Below are 21,099 nucleotides of genomic sequence, written 5' to 3'. Positions count from 1 at the left end.
AGTTCTTTGTGGTGAGGGATGTCCCATGCCTTGTAGGATAGTTGCCATCCCTACATTGTTCCCATCACCCTTCACAGTATCAAAACAAATGCCTCCATGGGTGCTCCCTAAGTGGGTTGAGTAGTGCCAATTGAGAACCAGTGTATTCTATTATTGTTAATATTAGTTAGCATTTATTAAGCACTAACTGTGTGCCAGGCACTGTACTATTGTGTAGAACATATATTCTTTAATGTTCATAACTCCCCTGTCTGGTAGGTACCATTATTTGTATTTTATAGAAGAGGAAATAGAGGTTATGAGTGTGGAGATAATTTGCCCAAGGTCACCTAGTAGCAAAACTGGGAATCAAACTTGATTCCAAAGCTCATAGTTAACCACTATGTTTTGCTATGCTTTGAGCTTGCCTTTGCCATGGCACGTTTTCTGTCTCATCTGAACTTTTACAACTGCAAAACAGATGACCTTTCTTAGGACTTGGCTTCTTCTGACGTTTGTCTGAAAAACAAAGGCATAAATCTTACAGACTTGGAGGTGAGGTTTTGTCGGTAACAGGAAAAGCTGTTCAGGTTTGTATGCCTGTACTTATCATGGGTGGTTTTAGTCAAGTTTTTAAAATTTTTCTTAACTAACTTTATATTTGCCAGGCTGTACAACTAGGTAGGCTTATAATTTGGCTTTCCTGATTTTCCTCTAATGTATATTCTAAGGCCTATTTACCCAATTTATATGTATAATTTTGGATTATAAAGCTTTTTTCCTTATCATGCTATTTTTAATCAAACAAGAAATGCCTAGTTAACTTGTATCCTTCACACTGTTGAAACCCTCAATTGAGGTGTTCAAGTTTGTTTCAATGTCAAGCTTACATACCAAATAGTAATCATCGTACTGTTAAGAATGTTTTGGGATGATATTTTTGGATGTATGTATTCCCCAGAATTTCTTGCTAAGCTATGACTTAATTGTGTGTGTGAGTGACTGTTAACTCTGTCTTCTCTAAGATCACAGCCCAAGTGTGGTTCCAAATGCAGAGCCTGTAACCTTGCAGTGAGGCACTTCAGTCTTTCTAGGTCCTTCTTACCCCAGATACATCTGTTGCACATTATAGTCAGGTTGTGATAATATACATCTAGAGCTTGGAGAAATTGACGTAGGCAGCAATTTACTCTTTCAAAAATCTGCTTGGATGTGCCAGTTTGTTTGCATACAGATCAAAGTGTAGAACTTTATATCAGAGGTATTGAGGGTTGTCAGAGTATATGATCCAACTTGTGAAATTATTAAGATGAAGTTGATCATTAAGCTTTACTTAGCCTAGTCAATAGATAGAGTTCTTTTAAAAAGCATATGTTGGGCTTCCCTGGTGGCGCAGTGGTTGAGAGTCCGCCTGCCGATGCAGGGGACATGGGTTTGTGCCCTGGTCCGGGAAGATCCCACATGCCACGGAGCGGCTGGGCCCGTGAGCCATGGCCGCTGAGCCTGCGCGTCCAGAGCCTGTGCTCCGCAACGCGAGTGGCCACAACAGTGAGAGGCCCGCGTACCGGGGAAAAAGAAAAAAAAAAAGCATATGTTAGGTGTTTTAGGTTTGAAAATCTGTGTCTCAATCAGAGAGCTTTATTTCTACTTTCCTTAAATTTATTCTGCTAACTAAACATAGAGTAATTTTAAGCTTAACCGATAATTCTTTTCGCTTTTCTGTTTCTGTTCTTCCTTCCATTCTATACCAATCAATCCCTCAGGCGTTCTGAGGAACTGAAAGTGGTTATGATGTAATAGTTTTTTAAAGCCTTCAAAAAGCTCAGTTATTATTTTAATATTTTTCTTTGCATGTGTGTTCCATTCTAAAATGGATCAACTCTTTTGTAAGATTACTTTCTACTGATCTTTATTCAAATTGTCTATATAGCAGCTATTAATTAGGTGAGTTATAGCCTAATTTTGCTTTATTCTTCACTAATACATCATTCATTTGTTCCCCTTGAATATAATTTAGCTTCTTTTCTTTCATAAGTGAATTGGTTTGGTGATGGCCTGAAGTCACAGTCAGGAGCCTTCCTAAGGTGATGTATTAGAAGCCAATCTCACAGGAAAGAAAATATTCCCTTCTGTTGGAAGCCGAGTGACAGAGATAGAGTGCTAAACCTTCCCCCTCCTTCTCTAGCCCAAGCTGACCTTCTGCGCCCCTTGGTGCCTCTTGTTTTCTTATTTTTATAGAAAATCAATATCCTTTCTGACACAAACAATAGCTCAGAAGCAAGAATAAATGGTAGAAAGCTGAGATCTCTGTCCATCACCTCTCACTTTAACTCCCCCAAACTCTTTAATTATGAGGGTGCTTTGCTCCAGGTGTTTGCAACAGTAAAATTGCTAAATGAGGACCATTTTAACCAAAGATTGGGTGATCAATAACACTTTATAGCAGTAGCTTGTTGGATCAATAGCGTTCATTATTTCATGGTTAAGGTAAGTAGCCTCCTTTGCAAGTGGAGGTCATTAATCAGGGGTTACTGGAGCTGTGGAAAAGACTCTGTGTGGTAGGTTGAGGATGTTCTGTTTTCTATTCTGTAAATAGGGATGCTGACCAAGAGGATATTTACCATTGTTGATTGTACCATTGCATTTGAGAGTATTGAGTAGCTAGCATAGAGTGCTTCTGTAGATTTATTCAAAGCTCTGCTACTATATCCTTAGGAACAACTGAGGAAAAAAAAACAACTTGGGAGATAGATTTGATACTATTGTATTTGAAGATCTGTCTCTTGAAAGAAATGTTAGGATTATTCTGTGACTCCAGAGGAAGGAACTAGGACTCATAGGTAAAAAGTACAGCGTGTGAAGTGTTGCCTCAGTATAAAATATAACATTCTAAAAATTAGGACTCTATAAAAATGAACTGAGTTGTTTTACCAGGTGATGAGTTCTTTGTCACTGGAGGGATTCAAGCCTGGGCTTGGTGACCACTTACTGAGTTGTAGAGTTGGAGAGTTTGAACTGAATGACTTCTAAGGTCCCTTGCAACACTGAGATTATGTAATTCTTTTCAGTCACAACCTCCTTCCCATCATTGTAATTTCATACTTTAAAAAGCATCTGATAAGCAGCCTCAACTGCCCCTAAAATATTTATGAAGACATAAAACATTGCAAACTCACATCACCAGAGATCAGGACTTACAGCTGGCTTACTGCCAAGATTTTCTCAAAGTCCGAGGCTGATAGAACTGCGCTAGAGAGTGCAGTTGGAAGCCCACAGCAGTGCTGAACCTGCCCTGAAGGTTGGTAGTGAGGCCCTGCATTCTTTCTCTATAGTCTGCCCTTGGTTCAGAAAGGCAGGGTCCGGTTCAGTCAGAAAATTGGGCAGCTACAGTTTGAGCCAGAGTGTTGTTCCACCCTTTACTTGCAATCAGTTATCTTTCAGTTTCTCTTGGGAGGCTGTAACTCCCAGAATATACTTGGATAGGGAATCGTAGTGTTTTCTGTGTGTGTATTTGTTTTGAGGGATAGGAGGCAGTCATAGCATATTGAGTTCTGGGAAATACAGTCTCCAAGAGTAGTTTACTGTTGGCATGGACAGAGAAGGAAAAAACACTCTTAGTAGTAGTGCATCCTGGAAACTGGAGTGTTTTATATAACTTCATTTATTGTAGACTCCTGGAATGGGCCCAGAATCAGGCAGTGAGGGTCAGAAGAGGATCCTTTCTCAGTCCCACATAGCTACATGAGACAAAAGCCTACCAGTGACACTGGGGATTAGGCTAGGGGCTCTGCACATCCTCTTGGCCAGTTGTAGATGTGACAAGAGCTTGTTACCTGTATCCAAGGAAGTAGAGGATGGAACCAGGGGTAATTTACATACCCTTTCTGTTGGCAAATACCAAATTTTAGGTAAACCGGTTCTCAGCAAGAGGCTTTTGGACAAGTTATGCAGAATGAGGGAAAGGGAACATCATCTTGAATGTTCAGTGGAAGAACACATCTTTGAAAATGACTGCCAGTGGAAACCAGAAGAACATTTTAGAAAATCTTCATTAGGATGCAAGGAGATATAATCACTTTGAAACAGGAGTAGTAAGTCATAAGGACAGAAAGATAGCTATTTGAAGCCCAGTAGTATGGGAGGAAAAAGTGTAGGGAAATTTGAAATGTAATTGTAATGTTAAAATGAAGGACAATTCTTTCTGCAGAAGATTGAGTTGATGATGTGGAAAACTTTGGAAGCCCTCCCAAAATGCACAGAGAGGAGATAAAAATGAGAGAGAAGGTGATGGATCTGGAGCACAGGGATAGAGGCCCAGTCTGCAAGTATGTAAATACTCCCAAGGAAGAAACCAAAGCATAGGGATAGAAGAGTGATTTTCAAAATATGACTGAAGGGAAAACATGTTCCTATGTTGAAAAACTTAAGTATACAGATTAAAAGGGAAAACTAATGAAAAGAGACCTCTACCTAGACATATCCTGGCAATATTTTTGCATTGTGCATTGGTGGTGGGAGGGGAGCAGTTATAAAGAAAAATCTTTAAAGGGATGAAAATAAGGTTGATGTTGATGCCTACAGTACTAAATGTGAGGGGCTATCGACTTGCCTGTAGAATTTTGATGGCAAAAGTCTCCCACCTTCCCACCGTGAATTTATATATAGCTAAGATAGATTTCATATGGAAAGGCACTAGAAAGACATTTTCAGATATCAAGTCTCAAAATATATGCTCTTTAAAAATTTACCCTGAAAAGATATTTCATCTAACTGAGGATGAAACTGTTAGTTCTAAGAAAAGGTGAGTCTTAAAAGGATGGGTGGACTTCTCTAAGGCACAGCCCGCGGCTCAGTAGCAGAGTCCTGACAAAAATCATTATCTCTGCAAAGTATACCTGATTGCAGTGGCCACGCTAATGAACCTGTGAAACTAGAGAGGTTGCTGCCTTCTTTTGTGGTGCCATCTGAATGAAGCTGAGAAACAAACTCCTTCGTTATGCATTCTCATAACTTACTGTGAGAGTAATTTTGCGGTTGGTGTGAGATATTTCTCTGAAAAACCTGTCCCTCAGTCCTGTTTACTTTCAGAATCAGAAGTCCGATTACATATAGTTACAAGTGTACCACCTCAGTCCAGAAAAAAGAAGGAAAAAGAATTGAATAGAAATGTTTTGGGTGATAGGTCTAGGAGTGACCTTTCCGTTTTTTGTAAATTCTAAGACAATTAAAAATTTTTGTTAAGTGTATTACTATTTAATAAAAAAATTAAAATGAAAACCCCTTAGTTTTTAGCATGATAAAGTAAGACATTAACTCTATCCTGCTTGTTTCTTTTAAAATTAGATGTAAAAGACATCTCATATTTAATAATCTTAAATGGATGAGAAACCCAGGTGGTAAAGTTAGTGATACCAACTTTTGAATATAGATGGTAAACTAATTCTATACCTCCTTACTGAAATTGTGACAAGTATAAACTACTTTGATTCAGCTCTAAGTTTACAGTCTTATGTGGTTAGGAATATGAAAGAATTATCAAGCTCTCGGGTCAGAGGACAAGCTGTGTTTTCCCCTTCTCACCTGTGGGAATTCAGAGATTTAACTTATAGAAGTTAGAAACTTCTTGTTAGGGCTAGAAAGGAGGGAATTATTTTCAAAAAAGCATTCATAAAGATGCTGTATTATCTGTTGCTGAAGAAAAAGTTGCCCTAAAACTTAGTAGCTTTATAAAACATTTATAGCCTTACAGTTCCTGAAGTCAGGAATCTGGGAACAGTTTAGCTATGTGATTCTGGTCCAGAGTCTCTCATACTTTTGCAATCAAACTGTTGGTCGGGGCTGCAGTTGTCTCAAGGCTTGGGTGGGGCTGAGGAGTCCACTTCCAAGCTCACTCACAGGGCTGTTGGCAGATCTCATTTTCTTATTGGCTGCAGGATCAAGAGAGTCTCAGTTCCTTTCCACGTGGGCCCCTCTACAGGGCTGTTAGCATTCTTAAGATATGGTAGTTAGCTTCCCCTAGAGCAAATTGTCTGAGAGAGGGAGAGAGCGAGCTCTCACTCAAGTACCCAAGGTAGAACCCTAATGTTTTATAACCTAGTCTCAGAAGTGACATACCGTTAGTTACATCTGCCTGTGCTACTGGTTACACAGCCCAGCCAGGGTGTGAAATACCAGGAGGCTGGGATCACTGGGAGTCATCTGGGAGTCTGGTTACCACAGGTGACCACTGGTCTTCTGAAAATTTTTCCTAACTTAGTGTGGAGCTAAATTCAGGAATAGTATTCTCAAACTAATTATTTCCTCAGAACATACTGAGAGAGTGTTTTTACTGTGATTTCAAAGGAAGGACATTCAGGAACTATAAAGGCAAGCAAGGTATAGATCCCTGAGAATGTATTTTCAGTAAGTATACTGAAGATGAATGTTTACTTTTTAAATTTAAGATATGGCATTAAGGGAGAGAGCTTCTTTCTGAAGTGAGTTTGTAATCCACTTTCTTGATGTTCAGCACATATGATGCATTTTTAGCTGATGAGCTCCTGAAGGCTGGCCCTATCCAGCAGAAGTACACAGGCTCCTCTCCTCCTCTGAAGTGGTTTCCCTTAACCATGATGTCCCACCCCCTTCATCCCTCCACTTTGTTCATCACTCTAGATGAGGGTTCTTACCTTTTGGGCCAGATAATTCTCTGCTGTGAGGCCTATCCTGTGCATTGTAAGATGTTTAGCAGCAACCCTGTCCTCGACTCGCAAGATGCCAATAGAATACCAGTTTCCTCTTCCCCCCTCCAAGTCCTGACAAACAAAAACTTTTCCAGATATTGCCAAATGACCCCGAGGGCTGGGGTGGGGCAGGAAGGTAGGAGGAGGGGGACAAAATTGCCTCCAGTTGAGAACCACTGCTCTAGATGTTTCTGGTATTGAGATTGGGGTTTTACCTCATTGACTCTGCTTTTACCAACAAGTATGAGTTTCAAGTTAGAGAACTCAGTAAGACCAAAACATTGATCTCTTCTGTAGAATAAAAATACTGTGATTTTAAAATGGAGAGTTTTGGGCTTCCCTGGTGGCACAGTGGTTGAGAGTCCGCCTGCCGATGAAGGGGACACGGGTTCGTGCCCTGATCCGGGAAGATCCCACATGCCGCGGAGCGGCTGGGTCCGTGAGCCATGGCCGCTGAGCCTGCGTGTCTGGAGCCTGTGCTCCGCAACGGGAGAGGCCAACAGTGAGAGGCCCGCGTACTGAAAAAAAAAAAAAAAAGAGTTTTTGCTAATTTGAAAACAGTACCTTTAATTGCTCTGAAAAGGGCAGACAGTTCGTTTTCAGAACTTGTAAATAAGAGCAGTTCAGATGAAAGCATTTAAAACTTTATATCAGTTTACAATGTTTAGCTAACTCTTTGCCCTGGAATTAATTATTTAAATGGACAAGAGGTATCAATCGTGTTTTATTAGGTTTGATTCCTAAGATAATCTACCCCTCTGAAAATGAATGTGATACCCAGTCATCTGGTCTACCCAGAGTGCCCTGAATTACAAAGATGCTCAGGTGAGGTTAGATGGATGCATGTGTGACTAAACAAAAACAAAGCAAAATGTTAATTGCAATATCTAGGTGATGGAGTGTGAGTGGTAACTTTCAACTTTTCTGTATGCTTGAAAGTCTTCATTATAAAATGTTGGGAGGGGCTTCCCTGGTGGCGCAGTGGTTGAGAGTCCGCCTGCCGATGCAGGGGACAGGGGTTGGTGCCTCGGTCCGGGAGGATCCCACATGCCGCGGAGCAGCTGGGCCCGTGAGCCATGGCCGCTGAGCCTGCGCGTCCGGAGCCTGTGCTCCGCAAAGTGAGAGGCCACAACAGTGAGAGGCCCACGTACAGCAAAAAAAAAAAAAAAATGTTGGGAGAGGAAAGCCGCTGGAACTGCTGGTTAGGTTGACTTTCTTCTTTACATTTACGTTATTTCAGTTGGATGTGGTTCAGTTGCTTCTAACAATGTTATAATAATTAGATAATACAATTAATTGGTAGTCCAAAATCTAGGCTTTAATTTTGTTTGTCTTATTTTAAATGATGGCTATGCTGCTGAATTGTGGAAACATTTTTTAATTGAAAACCATATAGAGAAGTGCGATGTTATTACTATTTTTACTCACATATGAATATTTTTGAGACGTTTTCTGGCTTCTAAAATGGGGTGACTTTCTCAGTATTATAAGGTTAAATTCTAGGCTTGCCCCACCCCTTATTTGGAGAATTTTCTTCGTTGGAAAGCATTCTTCTTTCTATGTTTTCACACTCTTCTCCCATAGTCTAAGTTTTTTTATAAAATGCATGCAGTTAAATTGTGGTTGACATGCTTCTTTGTTAGTTTTAGTGCTGGTTATAGCAGGGACTGGAATATAGTAAAACTTAATAAATGCTTACTAAGTGAATGAGTGAAAATGTAGGGGAAATCCTTCCTCCTCCTTCTCCTGTTAGATACATTTCTACTCAAAAATATTTTAGAAATATTCTATGAAGACTTCTTTTTTTTTTTTCTTTTTTTTTTTTTTTGCGGTACGCGGGCCTCTCACTGTTGTGGCCTCTCCCGTTGCGGAACACAGGCTCCGGATGCGCAGGCTCAGCCGCCATGGCTCACGGGCCCAGCCGCTCCGTGGCATGTGGGATCTTCCCAGACCGGGGCACGAACCCCTGTCCCCTGCATCGGCAGGCGGACTCTCAACCACTGCGCCACCAGGGAAGCCCTATGAAGACTTTTATATGCAAACTATTTATAGATTAGAATCATGTGAGAACAGGGAGTATAGAACAGTTCCCAAGGCAAAGACAGGAGGCATTGATGCCTCTAGGAGTTGCTGTCATTTTACGAAAAGACAGGATTTCATTACCTACTATCTTTGTGGGCTTTGTCTTGTTACTTTTTCTGAAGATTAATAAAGGTTGAGTTTCTGTATTCCTGACTAAGTTTCAGAGGACCATAGTGGAATGGACAGTAAGGATAGGATCACATTTCTTTTTCCTTATAAAAATGAGTAACAGAGCTTTTTTTCCTTGCCTAATAAAAATGCTCATAGCAAAAAAGTTATAAACAAATTTGACGGTTTTGGCATAGGAAAAATGTGTAGTAGCCTGACATCTTTTAACTTTTTGACCTTGTGATCTACAAGGGTACTAAAAGAAAATATTTTTTATTGAAAGATAGCTTATTTTTAACAGAGTATTAAACATTATGTTTAATTAGCTATATTAACATTTTATAGTTGACTAAATCACTATTAAAATCCTATGAATCTGATTTTTTTAAAAAAATCATAATCTCTGAGTCAGAAGTGAATGAAAGCTACAGGACTGGATAGCTTTGGCCTGTAAATTGTAAGGGGAAATATTTACTTCTGCTTCATAGCTAGCACTACATATTTGCATGCTGTATCATGGTGTTTATGTGCAAATATGCCATGAAGTTCCCATTTTTTTCCTCAGAAAATTATGCTAACAGTTTCTTATATATAATTAGATTTCCACAATGCAAGTTCTTCTGAGGGAATAAGATGCTATCAGATGAAATAGTCATTTCCAGATATTGATGGAATGATGACACTTTTATGTAATAAGTGTTCTTTAAGGCATAAATTATTTTCTCAGTGAAGAAAATATGTATCTCCCTTGAACACAGTCTTAAAAACCTGGTGATATTTCTGTGACATCATTGCCATTACTCTAATTAACTTTATAGAAAACTTACAAGTTTAGTCCAATCTCTTTAAAGAACAGTGAGTCTCTTTAAATACTGTTGACAGAAATAGAAAATGTACAGGGACAGGAAGGTTTTAGGTTACCAATACCTTTCTTGATCCAGCAGGTTTCTTTGCGCTTACCCCCTTTATTTAGAGTAAATATGAGGAGAGAATGGAATCCATGCAAAAAAGGATCAGAGAAGCACTGTATCTTGTAGTGCTTACAGGTGGCTGGAAATGAATGAGGAGAAGAATCCATAGACTTTGTAATAAAGCAATGGTTTTAATTTCTTACTTGGAAATATTCAAATAGAGGAAATATTCAAATAAATATTCAATAGACATTGCAGAGTAGACCTTGTAATACACTTAGAGCAGAGATCAGCAAATTTCCTCTGTAAAAAGCCAGATAGTAAATATTTTGGGGCTTTGTGGGTGAGTCGTTCTCTGTTGCAACTCCTCAACTCTGCAATTGTAGTGTGAAAGAAGCCAGAATCGACAGGTCAATGAATGAGCCTGGCTGTGTTCCAGTAAATCTTTATTTATGGTCACTGAAATTTGAATTTCGTGTCATATCCATATGTCACAAAGTATTCCTCTTTTGATCACCCCCACCCCCACCCCCTGTGATTTAAAACTATAAAAGCTATTCTTAGCTCACAGGCTATACAAAAATGGTTGACGGGCGGCTGTTTGCTGACTCCTACATCTCAGTTACTGATATGCTAACCAAGAAAGCATGTAACAGTGGTGGAGTAGAATGTCTGTCTTATGGCCTGATGTGCTTTTTAAGCCCTCCTTAATATCAAGAGGAACTAAAAAATATAAAATATGCTTTACCTTCGAGGCAAGATGAGAGAAATAAAGTAGTTGATATGAGAGAATGTGTATTAAGACTCAGTGGAGTTGGAGTTAGACCACTCTATTCTTAGGAATTTGCTAAAAACATAAAAACAACACCATAAAGTTCAGCAGGCACAGTTCCTTGGATTCAGAAGTAGGAAGAATACAGTACCCAGTGAGGATGTCTTCCGGATTTAACTGCAGAGCTCTTTGAAGATTCTAAATCCATCAGAATCCAGCAGTATAATTTTGTGAGACATTTCTTATATGGACATCTGAGAATGTTCCCACTTATAAGTATAGAGGAAAATAAAATGAAAGAACCTTTAAAGAAACCAGGTATGTTTTATTGGCTCTTGCTGAGACAAATTTCTTGGATCTGTTACCCAGAGACAAGCTTAAGTGAGGAAACATTGCTACTTAATTTAACCGGCATTTTTAGGATTTCGTATTGGCAAGATATTTGGAAATGTTGCAAAATACAAAATATTTTCAGATATTTGATCCAGAAATGTAGACTGGGATTTTGCCAAGCCTGTTCTATGCAGCATGGTGAGAATGCTTCTTCCGTCTTCTAGAGCACGTGAACAAAATTGACTAGCTTAGAAGGAAACATCCCAATCAAGGAAATCGCTAATATTGTAAAGAACAGAGAAATTTTTCTTGAACCAGATAAATCAAATTTGATGATTAGGTGGGAGAAATGCAGCATCAGAAGAGGCAGAATCAATTGTTGGAAGTAGCTCAAAATGAAGCTGACTTGGACAGAATTCTATGGGGCAAAAGTTTTATTTCCGTTTATTTTTTTCCATGCATATAAACAAGATGGGTTGATGGATGGATAGACGGAGAGACGTGTGATAAAGGAAATAGAGCACTGTGCTAATTGCAGAATTTACTTGGGGGGTATATGATGGTTTACTCTACAATTTTTTAAAAAGTATTTATTTATTTATTTGACTGTGCCGCATCTTAGTTGTGGCACGTGGGATCTTTGTTGCCGAGTGTGCGATCTTTAGTTGTGGCGTGTGGAATCTAGTTCCCTGACCAGGGATCGAACCCGGGCCCCCTGCATTGGGAACACAGAGGCTTAACTACTGGATCACCAGGGAAGTCCCTAAAAGTTTTATTTCAGTGAGTTCAAATGGAGTTTGTTTTTTAATTTTAAACCTCCTTTTTTGAAGATGAATTTTGCTGTATCCATTTGCTATCAAGAGAGACATTAATTTTAGAAAATACAACTTTTGTCATACTGATTTTCTTTTTTTTTTTCCTGTTCATGGATTTTTGTTTGCTGCTTTATAAATGGGAAAACTTGAAAGATGCTGGATGCCTTAAAGTTGCATGGCTTCATTTGAAACCAATAGTAGACAATATTTTAAAATAAAATTGGTTGGTAAATTTGTGTTGTTTGATATACCAAAGCAGGTTGAGATTACTTCTGTGAGCCTTAATAAATAACTTTCTAATGCTAAACTAACAAAGTGACTTGAGATCTTTTAAAAGTACTTTAGGGGCTTCCCTGGTGGCGCAGTGGTTGAGAGTCTGCCTGCCGATGCAGGGGACACGGGTTCGTGCCCCAGTCCGGGAAGATCCCACATGCCGCGGAGCCTGCCCACCTGGAGCCTGTGCTCCGCAACAGGAGAGGCCACAACAGTGAGAGGCTCGCGTACCGCAAAAAAAAAAAAAAAAAAAGAAAAAATGCCTTAAAATATAAGCAAAAGTTTTACAGTTCTCCTCTTCTTACATTTCTTTCATTTGGGGGGAAAATAAACTTACCTCTGTGACTTAACTATGAAATTTACATTTCTGATTGGCTAATGAGCTAGAGTGAAATTAGGGAAACTTGGAATCTTTCAATTTGAAAACCAGAAGACATAATGGACAGTGCTTTGTTTTTGACTGGAGCTGATGCATTCTCTTGTGTTTTACTCTTTTTTCAGTGAAACCAGCAGTGTGTGTAGCAGCAGTGACACAGGGCTCTTTACCAACGATGAAGGACGGCAAGGTAATCTTGATTCCAGCTTTGGGACATTGGTTCAGTGTTTCTGGGAAGATTCTAGTGGTTCTAGGAGTGCCTCACAGAGAATATGATGTTTCTCTATGAAAGTGGTTTTCAAACTTTAGGGCATAAAAGCCACATGGGGGAACTGTTAAAACTGCAAGTTCCTGAGCTCCTGGAAATCAAACTGGTCTAGAGTTGGCCCCTGGAATCTGCATTTTCCACAAGCACCTGTGGTGATTTTTGTGCAGGTAGTTCAGACTTTGAGAATCATTGATCCAGGGGGGTTATAGTGTCAAAGATGGAACTTTGGGAAGTTGCTTTTTATTAAAACCAAAAAATAACCTTATGTATTACTGGATGTTAAGACATTCTTATTTTTGCATATGGAGGATTTATTTTTTTAACCTTATTTATAAGTGGCCATAGTGTTCTAGGTGAATATATTATAGAAATTCTTTCTGAAGTTTAGTAGAGAGCACTGTGAATAAGGCTGGTGTATGTTAATTATCAGTTTTTTATTTTTACTATTTAAACAGTAATTTGATCCTGTCCTCTACACTTGCTTAGTGCCACAGTAAGTGTGTACTAATAAGAATTTCTTAAAGCTTCTTTGGACTGTAGTTTTCTTAATCTAAATAAGGGGTTTGTAGATCTTCTGAAATCCAGTGATTTTTCTCCAAGGGTTAAGTGATTGAAGGACAGAGACATGGCTACATGTCTAGGTTGATCCAGATAGGCTCCTTAGTAACTGAAGGGATCCTGGGACAGTGAGACTTAGGTTCCAAGTCCTAATTTTGGAGAGAGGCGGTGGGGAGGTGTCTCACCCATGCCTCAGAGTTGTGGGCATAGATGGAGTTCTTGAGCTTCCTACTATAATGGAGGCTGTTGTGAGTACATTTCTGTTCCTTTCTGATTCCGAGGGAGCTAGATGTCATTAGAAGCTGTGTGTATATACTCCCCGGTGGGCTCTAGCTAGGGTCTTGATTCTCTTATCTCGTACCAGGAAAGTCTGGTTGTCTTTCCATGGATGAACTGGAGCATACTTTCAGAATTACTTTTTCTTTGCTTTTACTACAGTATCCTAATGCATCTCTTAAAGTTTATGATGTGTATACAGGGGTGTAAGAAAGTGTGGACCTATTACAACCAATTAAGTTTTGGGCCTTTGGAAAGCCTTCCACTGATAAGGAATCCTTGGTATATTATGGAAGGTTGTAGAATGTTTTATAGCCTCAGCTTTCCTCTTTGTCTCTGCCTCAACTTCACACATTTTGGTGATATTTAGATACTTAGAGTTCTCAGCACAAAGCTATGTTACTTCCTGCTTCTATGTCTTTGTTTATGTTGGTCTCTGTGCCTGAAATCTCATCTTCACCTTCCCTTGAATGGCTGGTCATCCTCCAAGACGGTTCTCATTTTGCTCCTCTGGGGCATATTTATGGACTACATCTGTGAGTTTTCTTGCTCTCAATTTCTTGTTGGGTTTGGCCAATAGGAGGCAACAGCAGAACTATGGAGGGAGGAAGGTGAAAGAGATTGGGTGTATTAGTCAAGTTTTTATTATGCTAATACTGCTTAACAACCCCCAGATTTCAGTGGTTTACTACATTTATTTCTTGCTATGGGGCTGGGGGTTGGCTGTGGGTCAGCTGATCTTGCCTGGGCTCAGCCTGTCTCCAGGCTTCAAGTTAGGTTTGTATCTACTCATTGTTTTCTTATTCTGGGACCTAGGCTAAAGGAGCAATGGCTCTGTGTGGCATGGACTTCTTATGGCAGAGGACATAAATGCCAAGTGACCAAACCAGACCATGCATGAATATTGAAAGCTTTTGCTTGAATCACATCTGCTAGTGCTTTACTACCTAAAGCAAATCAGATGACTGAGCTCCATGTCTGTGTCCGTGGAATGAGGAAGTGTGCTCTGCCTCAAGGGGAAGGCTCTGTGGAATCCCAGGGCAAAGGAAAAGGGTGTGGATGTATCATTCTATTATAGTGAGGTAATAAAGAGTTGGAAACAGTAATGCAGTGTTGGATTAGAGCTGTCCCTGACTCCCTTTCTGTGGGACTGCTGGTTGGTAGGGGTTGTGTTCTCCTGCTGAAGGCTACCTCTCCTCTTTGGGCCCTTCTCCTATAACCACAGTTCTCTCTCTGTGCTCTGGTAACCATTCTATCCCCTTGCTTCTTCAGATCTAGGAATGGTAAAGACTCCCTGCTCTGCTGGCTCCGAATGCTTCAACATCCCTTTGGCTTCTCTTAGTACTGTCTATACCTTTGTAAATAATCACTAAAGTCTCAAATACCCCATTCAAATGTACATGTTTCCTAAAGGGATTCTGACTGATACACTTAGTGTAGGCGTCATCTCCTAGAACCCTCGACTCTTCTTTCCCTGTACTTACTGCTTTCTTATCACTTACCATATTACACTGTTGTTTATAGATGCATGTCTTTTCCATTGAAGCTTTTCAAAGGCAGGAGTTTTTTTTAATTTTCTACCACAATAAGTAACATATTGCCTGGCATATAGTAAGCTCTTAACAAATAATTATTGGGGAACCCAGATAAGGGGAAAATTCTCCTTTTTCTCCCTCAAACAGAAGTGTACATAGAACCTCAAATTATAAAACAACTAAACTTATTTTGGTTAAAGCAAGATCCTAGAGGAGCAGGAGGTCTGGAGCCTGATCCACTCAGCCTCTTCCTTATTCTCTGGCAGCACTCTTTTGAGGAGCTCCTGCATTAGGCATCCTAGTGAACCCAGGTTGAAGACTACTGGTCTAGATGAGATCTCACGAGGTTCCTTCCAGTTCAGTGAGTCCCTTTCTGTATTCTCAAAAATCTTGAGTGAATGCTTGAGAACCAAAAAAAAGAAAATTCCTGTATAGTCTGACATTTGTCATCAGAAAATATGATCTAGCTAAATAATACTATTTTAATAAATGGCCTGAGAAATGCTTATGAATAGGAAGGAATTAATATATTGACTTGCAGTGAAACTAATCATGGTTAATTCTGATGTCTGTCTTTAATTCATCCTTGTACCTGGTTTGGTGAGATGCTTTTAGAGTAGTGGTTCTCAAAGTATGGTCTCCAGACCAGTTTAGCATCACTAGGGAACTTGCTAGAAATGAACATTTTTGGTCCTGTGTAGGCCAGAATCAGAAACTTTGTGGGTAGGGCCCAACAGTCTGTGTTCCAGCAACCCTTCCCAGTCCTTTTGACGCACACTAAAGGTTGAGAACCACTGTTTTAGAAAAACAGCCTGTTGATGTGTGTTTTTATAAGGGAACACTTGGAGCAACTTCTTTAGTGGCTTCTTTCCCCTTTTAGAGATCTCTGCAGTGATTTAAGACTTATCATTTTCCTGGGTGTTAGTGGTCCATGAAACTGATACTTCATGAGATTAGCATGGCCTGAGCAGCTTCCTTGAGATCCAGTACCCATTAGAAAATGAATGCAATATGAACTCTTTAGATGTTCTAGTAATAATTTCCTTCATCCTTGCTGTTTTGAAAGGGGTGTGGGGTAGCAGACATAAAGTTACCCATCTTACTCTTTGTGGGCAGGAATAAGCTTTTTGGGAAATTGAGATGCTATCATTGTAGCCAGTAGAAAGAAGTTTGAACCAAGAGTCTGGGCTATATGGGTCTAGTCTTGACTTTGTCAATAATCAAAAGTATGGCCTTGGGCAAATAGTATAACTTCTTGACAAGCCTTGGGGGCTCATATTGTCTTTGTGGTTAGTTTTTTCCTGGTAGCTTGGATTGCTACTGTCAAGATGATTTTGTGTCCCATTAATGAGACATCAAGGAAGAAACAAGGTATGGATACACATTCTTCATTCACCTATTATGAGAAATACAAATATCGCAAGAAATTCTTCAGGAATAGCTAGTTTTGAATTGAGAAACATTTGTGGGCTTTGAACCTCCAAGTTCATTTTTACCACTTAGAATGGTACATGGGAGGCAGTTTATTTTTGTGTTGAAGGCTTTGGAGTTAGTCAGGCTTGGGGTTGAAACCATGGCTTCATCATTTACTAACTTGACCTTGACTTCTCTAGGCTTTAGTTGCCTAATTGATAAGTTGGAGTTAGTGTAAGGTTTGGAAGAGACAACAAATTTACAGATTTTTAGCATAGATTCTGGTAGGTGGTAAGGACTTAGTAAATGGTAGCTTTATTAGTTTTTACTATCAAAAGCAGTCCAGTGTACCACAGTATGACATTTATGTGGAACTAGTTTGATGTCCCAGTTTTCATCAAAATATGGATCAAGAAGAAGTATCAAAACAATTTTTTTGTATTTTGGCTTTATTTAAAAAGTATAATCAAACCTATAGCACTGAGAAGTCATCTTCCTATTTGGTTTTTCATAGAGCATGTTAAAATTCCAGCTTATGATAGAATCTCTTTACTTTAGGGGATGACGAGCAGAGTGATTGGTTCTATGAAGGAGAATGTGTCCCAGGATTCACTGTCCCTAATCTTCTGCCCAAGTGGGCTCCTGACCATTGCTCTGAAGTAGAGAGAATGGATTCTGGACTGGATAAACTTTCAGATTCCACATTCCTTTTACCTTCTCGGCCAGCTCAAAGAGGTGAGTTCTGAGGAGACCAAAATATACTTCACACTTACATGATTCTTTCTGGGGAGAGTCTTCCCATGGCAAGCATACTCGTGCCTGTAAGCATGCATTACCTATCTGAATTTTAGAACTAGTCCAGGGATTTTTCTAGAAGATTCAAGGGTGAGTCTCAAAGCTTGAGGTTCTCTCCATTCTTACCTAAATCAATCCATGGAGACTCTTGGGATATATATTAGCAGGGCGTTCCTTCAGCTTGCTATTGCCATTTGTGCCAGATTTAAGGAACCTAGCAGCCTGTCACTGCTGCTTATCCTGCTGTGAAGCTGATGGGCCACTGAGTGCTCAGTGGAAGCCTGAAGTAGTGGATCTTGGAAGAGAACAGATTTCAGTAACAACACTCACGTACAAGGTATAATGACATTTTAAAAATGGATGATTTAAAAATATTTTAAAAAATATTTTAATAATTCTATTATTGTGGACTGTAACGCAAATACGTATCCTTTCCCTTTGCTTTCCATCAATTATGATGTAGCAAAGTGAAATGGAAAGAGCCTAGGACGGGGAAGGAAATGTGGTAATACTCTGGTAATACTGTCTGGTACTGTCTCCCTAGCTCTGTGACTGTGGCAGAGTCACTTCATTTCCTAGGGACATCAGGGTCATCACTTAGGATATCGTGACATGGAACAAAACTGTTTCAGAGGTTTCCTTTAGCTCTATAAATTTATGATGTGAGGATTCCCAGTAATCAATAATCAACCAGTTAGTCAGTTACCAAGTATATGTTGAGCATCTATTGGTGATCAGAATTACAATAGAACTGTAAATTCCTATTCTGTAGCATTTCGTTGTGATAAATTTGGGTGATTGAAAGTCCTTCTGAAAGCAGTTGGTTCTTGGTAATGATGCTTGGCTGAGGCACGTTGTTTGCTACCTTAAAACTTTCATAAACATTTCAGTGACCATTTCTAAAAGTTCTTTATGTGCCACTTAAAGTATATGCAAATAAGCAAGAATAGGAAGAAGAAACGTTAAATGGCCTATAATCCCACACCCAGAGTCACTGATAACATCTTGGTGTGGATTCTTCCAGTTGTCTCTTCTATGTGTAGAACATATACAGCAATTAGAAAAATGGGATTATACTATACATGCTATTTTTAGAATTTTTTAAGATAATAGCTAACATTTAATTTGCAATTAGAAATTGTTGATAATACCTTATATTTGTGTAGTGTTTTCAGTTTATAAAGTACATTCCATGTGCTATTTCATTGAGTCTTCAAAACAGTCCTGTAAAAGAGGACTGAGCCAGTGATTTTTCTTTTTTTATAGATGAGGATGCCTAGGTCAGAGGTAAATGACATGCCTAAGATCATACTACTGGTGACAAAGACATGGGAATAGTAAATCATTGGCAAATAGCCTAGTGATACTAGTTTAAGGGTCATTTTAGTAAGATCTTGGGGGGGAAGGCTTTTGGTGTACTAGAAGCATATCATTGCTAATGAATCTTCTGCATTCAGTTACTGAGGTCTTTCTTCTTTTTTATTTAGGGTACCATGCTCGCTTTAATCGTCTGCCTGGAGCTGCAGCTCGATGCCTCAGAAAGGGGCGAAGAAGGCTTGTTGGGAAGGTGATAGCTGTCATTGTTTTCTAGGCTCACTGGGAAGATAATATTCCCTATAAGATTTGTGTACATTGTTGATAATCAAAGATGCTGCAGAACTCCCTGGGGTTAATTAAGCCAGGTGTATTTTGCAAGCTCACAAGAGTGAACATTATATAGGGCATGAATGGATGCACACATAAAAGATGAAGCTTGATTCATACAGAAGTTCTGACAAAGCGAACACTGTCATGACAGTGTCTGCTGTCTGTAAATCTACAGGCCTGATCTCTGTCTCTTCTACTGTTTTGATTAATCTTATATTATTATTATATAAGTTGAAATACTTTTGGCTTCTTTATGACTCCTTGAATTCATGAATGCTTCTTTTGTTCTAACTTTGGTCTTTTATTCTAGAATTCATTTAAAAAGAAAAAAACTGGGAAAAAAAACCTGTTATCAAATTTCAAAAGCCCCTCCTTGGCCATGAGGGAGGGATATCTACCATTTACTCAGTTCTGCCTTTGCCAGGGACTGTGCTAGGCACTCAGTTCACTTAATCCTCCCAAAAATCTTGTAAAAAATGTGATATTCTCTTTAGAGGATGAGGAAAATGGGTTCAAAGATGTTAAAGAATGTCTGATGTTACCCAGATAGAAGTGGAAAAATATAGGAAATTGAACCCAGGTCTACTTTTTTATCTTTTTCAATTTAAATTTAATTAATTATTTTATTTATTTTTTACTCTGGCTTTGAGATTGAAAATAGGTTAAGGCTGGGGTTCATACCCAGTCAGAGAGGATTGTGATGGACAAAGAATAAGGACAGGAGAGGCATTCTAGATCATTAATGTGTGTGTTCACTCAGTAAGCATCTAGAGTGCCTATGTGTGTCAGGCTCTATGCCCAGCCAGGTATACAGTGGTCAGACCCACAGTCTGCCTGCCCTCAGGAAGCTACTGTTTCATAGATTAATCCGGGAACTGTTTTCTGTAGAAGAAATGAGGCTGTTTATTTTCAGATGAATTCATATTCTTTTTATCTTTCAATTCAACTTCAACTCTCTAATTAGAAAGACATTTGCTTATTGGAAGAATGATACCTCTTCTTTTGGATTACTCATTTTATAGGCGATAAAATGCTGCATTTGCTATTCTGAGAGCTTATTCTTATGAGGACAGCTAGCAGGGTAGGAATACATGAGGGAGGCAGGAGATTCGGAGTGGGGAGCAGAGCGCTGGTTTGACTTTTTCTCTTTATTGGTTAGGCTTGACAGATGATGATCTCCCTACCACCTACCTTACTTTGTTTCAGCTCCTATAAAATAAGAGCCTTCCGCTTCTTTGGAGGTAAATCATTTCATCCTGGAGGCTCCCTTTAGCTTGCATGGAAAGAGAGTAGGGCCTATTGGATGTGTCTTTAATGATTTCAGATGAATAGGATAATATTTACTTGTTTAATTCATCTTCATCACCTTAAAGGGATATTTGTCATTTCTACCAGAGGTCACTGTTCTGCCCCCCTTCTTCTCCCTCCCCCATCTCTCTTCTCTTTTTCTAAATTGTAATCATAAATAATGAGTTTCATTCACAGCTCCCTGCCAGCGAGCTGCTAATTACGCAAAGTACTGCTTGTAATTTACACAGTAATAAACTGTAAATTTAAACATTATGGCACTTTAAGTTAATAATTTTTCTGCTGTAACAAATAGCTCATTTTTCACCCATCTTTTCCTTTGGCCCCATTACCATGGCTTTGTCTGTGACCAGGAGGCATAGGTGTAAGCAGTGAAGAATATGAAGAATACAGTATGTGAAGCCTTTTCATTTAGCTCCAATCCCACCTGAGATCTGACCTCAAATTAATTTTTCTATAGCCAGTTCTGCTAAAATGTGTACACATAGACAAATGCAGATAATAATGTTTGCTCAGAAACAAATGTGTTTGAGTACCAGGCTTGACATTTTTGACATTCATGTCTATGACTTACGCTCTCTCATCTTAACACTTGCTCATATGCGTGTAACTCTTGCTCCTGTACTGTTGGTACACATCCCAAGGTTCTGTGATAGATGTTCACTGTAAGTGTACTCACATTAAATGTAGGGTGAGTGCCTTCTGCCATTTTCCAGTTTTTTGGATATGATTAGTTTCTGAATTGCTTGTGGTGTTCTGGATATGATTTCATATTACAATCTTGAGAACCAGAAATTTAAGAAGCAATTTATACAGACTTCTATTTTTACTTTAGGACATGTTTAACAGGCAAAATACAGGGTGACGATTTTTGTAAGTTACAAAAGTCCTTTGACATGTATACATTTAGTTAGTAGATACTTAGGTG

General features: G+C 39.2%; 1 protein-coding gene across 8 annotated transcripts in view; it reads left to right on the top strand.

Annotated features, from left to right (window-relative positions):
* Positions 1-21,099, top strand: part of GPATCH2L (G-patch domain containing 2 like) — a 66,612-nt gene that overhangs the window by 3,940 nt on the left and 41,573 nt on the right. For all 8 annotated transcript variants that reach the window (XR_010941521.1, XM_067729855.1, XM_067729862.1 and 5 more), the window contains exons 3-5: positions 12,497-12,561; positions 16,980-17,156; positions 18,704-18,783. Coding sequence is in view for 7 of the 8 variants with exons in the window: in XM_067729855.1 (XP_067585956.1) it covers positions 12,497-12,561; positions 16,980-17,156; positions 18,704-18,783 (322 nt within the window). In the remaining variant the exon portion in view is untranslated. The remainder of the gene's footprint in view (positions 1-12,496; positions 12,562-16,979; positions 17,157-18,703; positions 18,784-21,099) is intronic.

This window comes from Pseudorca crassidens, chromosome 1 (assembly GCF_039906515.1).
Source record: "Pseudorca crassidens isolate mPseCra1 chromosome 1, mPseCra1.hap1, whole genome shotgun sequence".
Lineage (NCBI taxonomy): Eukaryota > Metazoa > Chordata > Mammalia > Artiodactyla > Delphinidae > Pseudorca > Pseudorca crassidens.
Note: the sequence above shows the minus strand (reverse complement) of the source record. Positions and strands in the feature narration are given on the sequence as shown.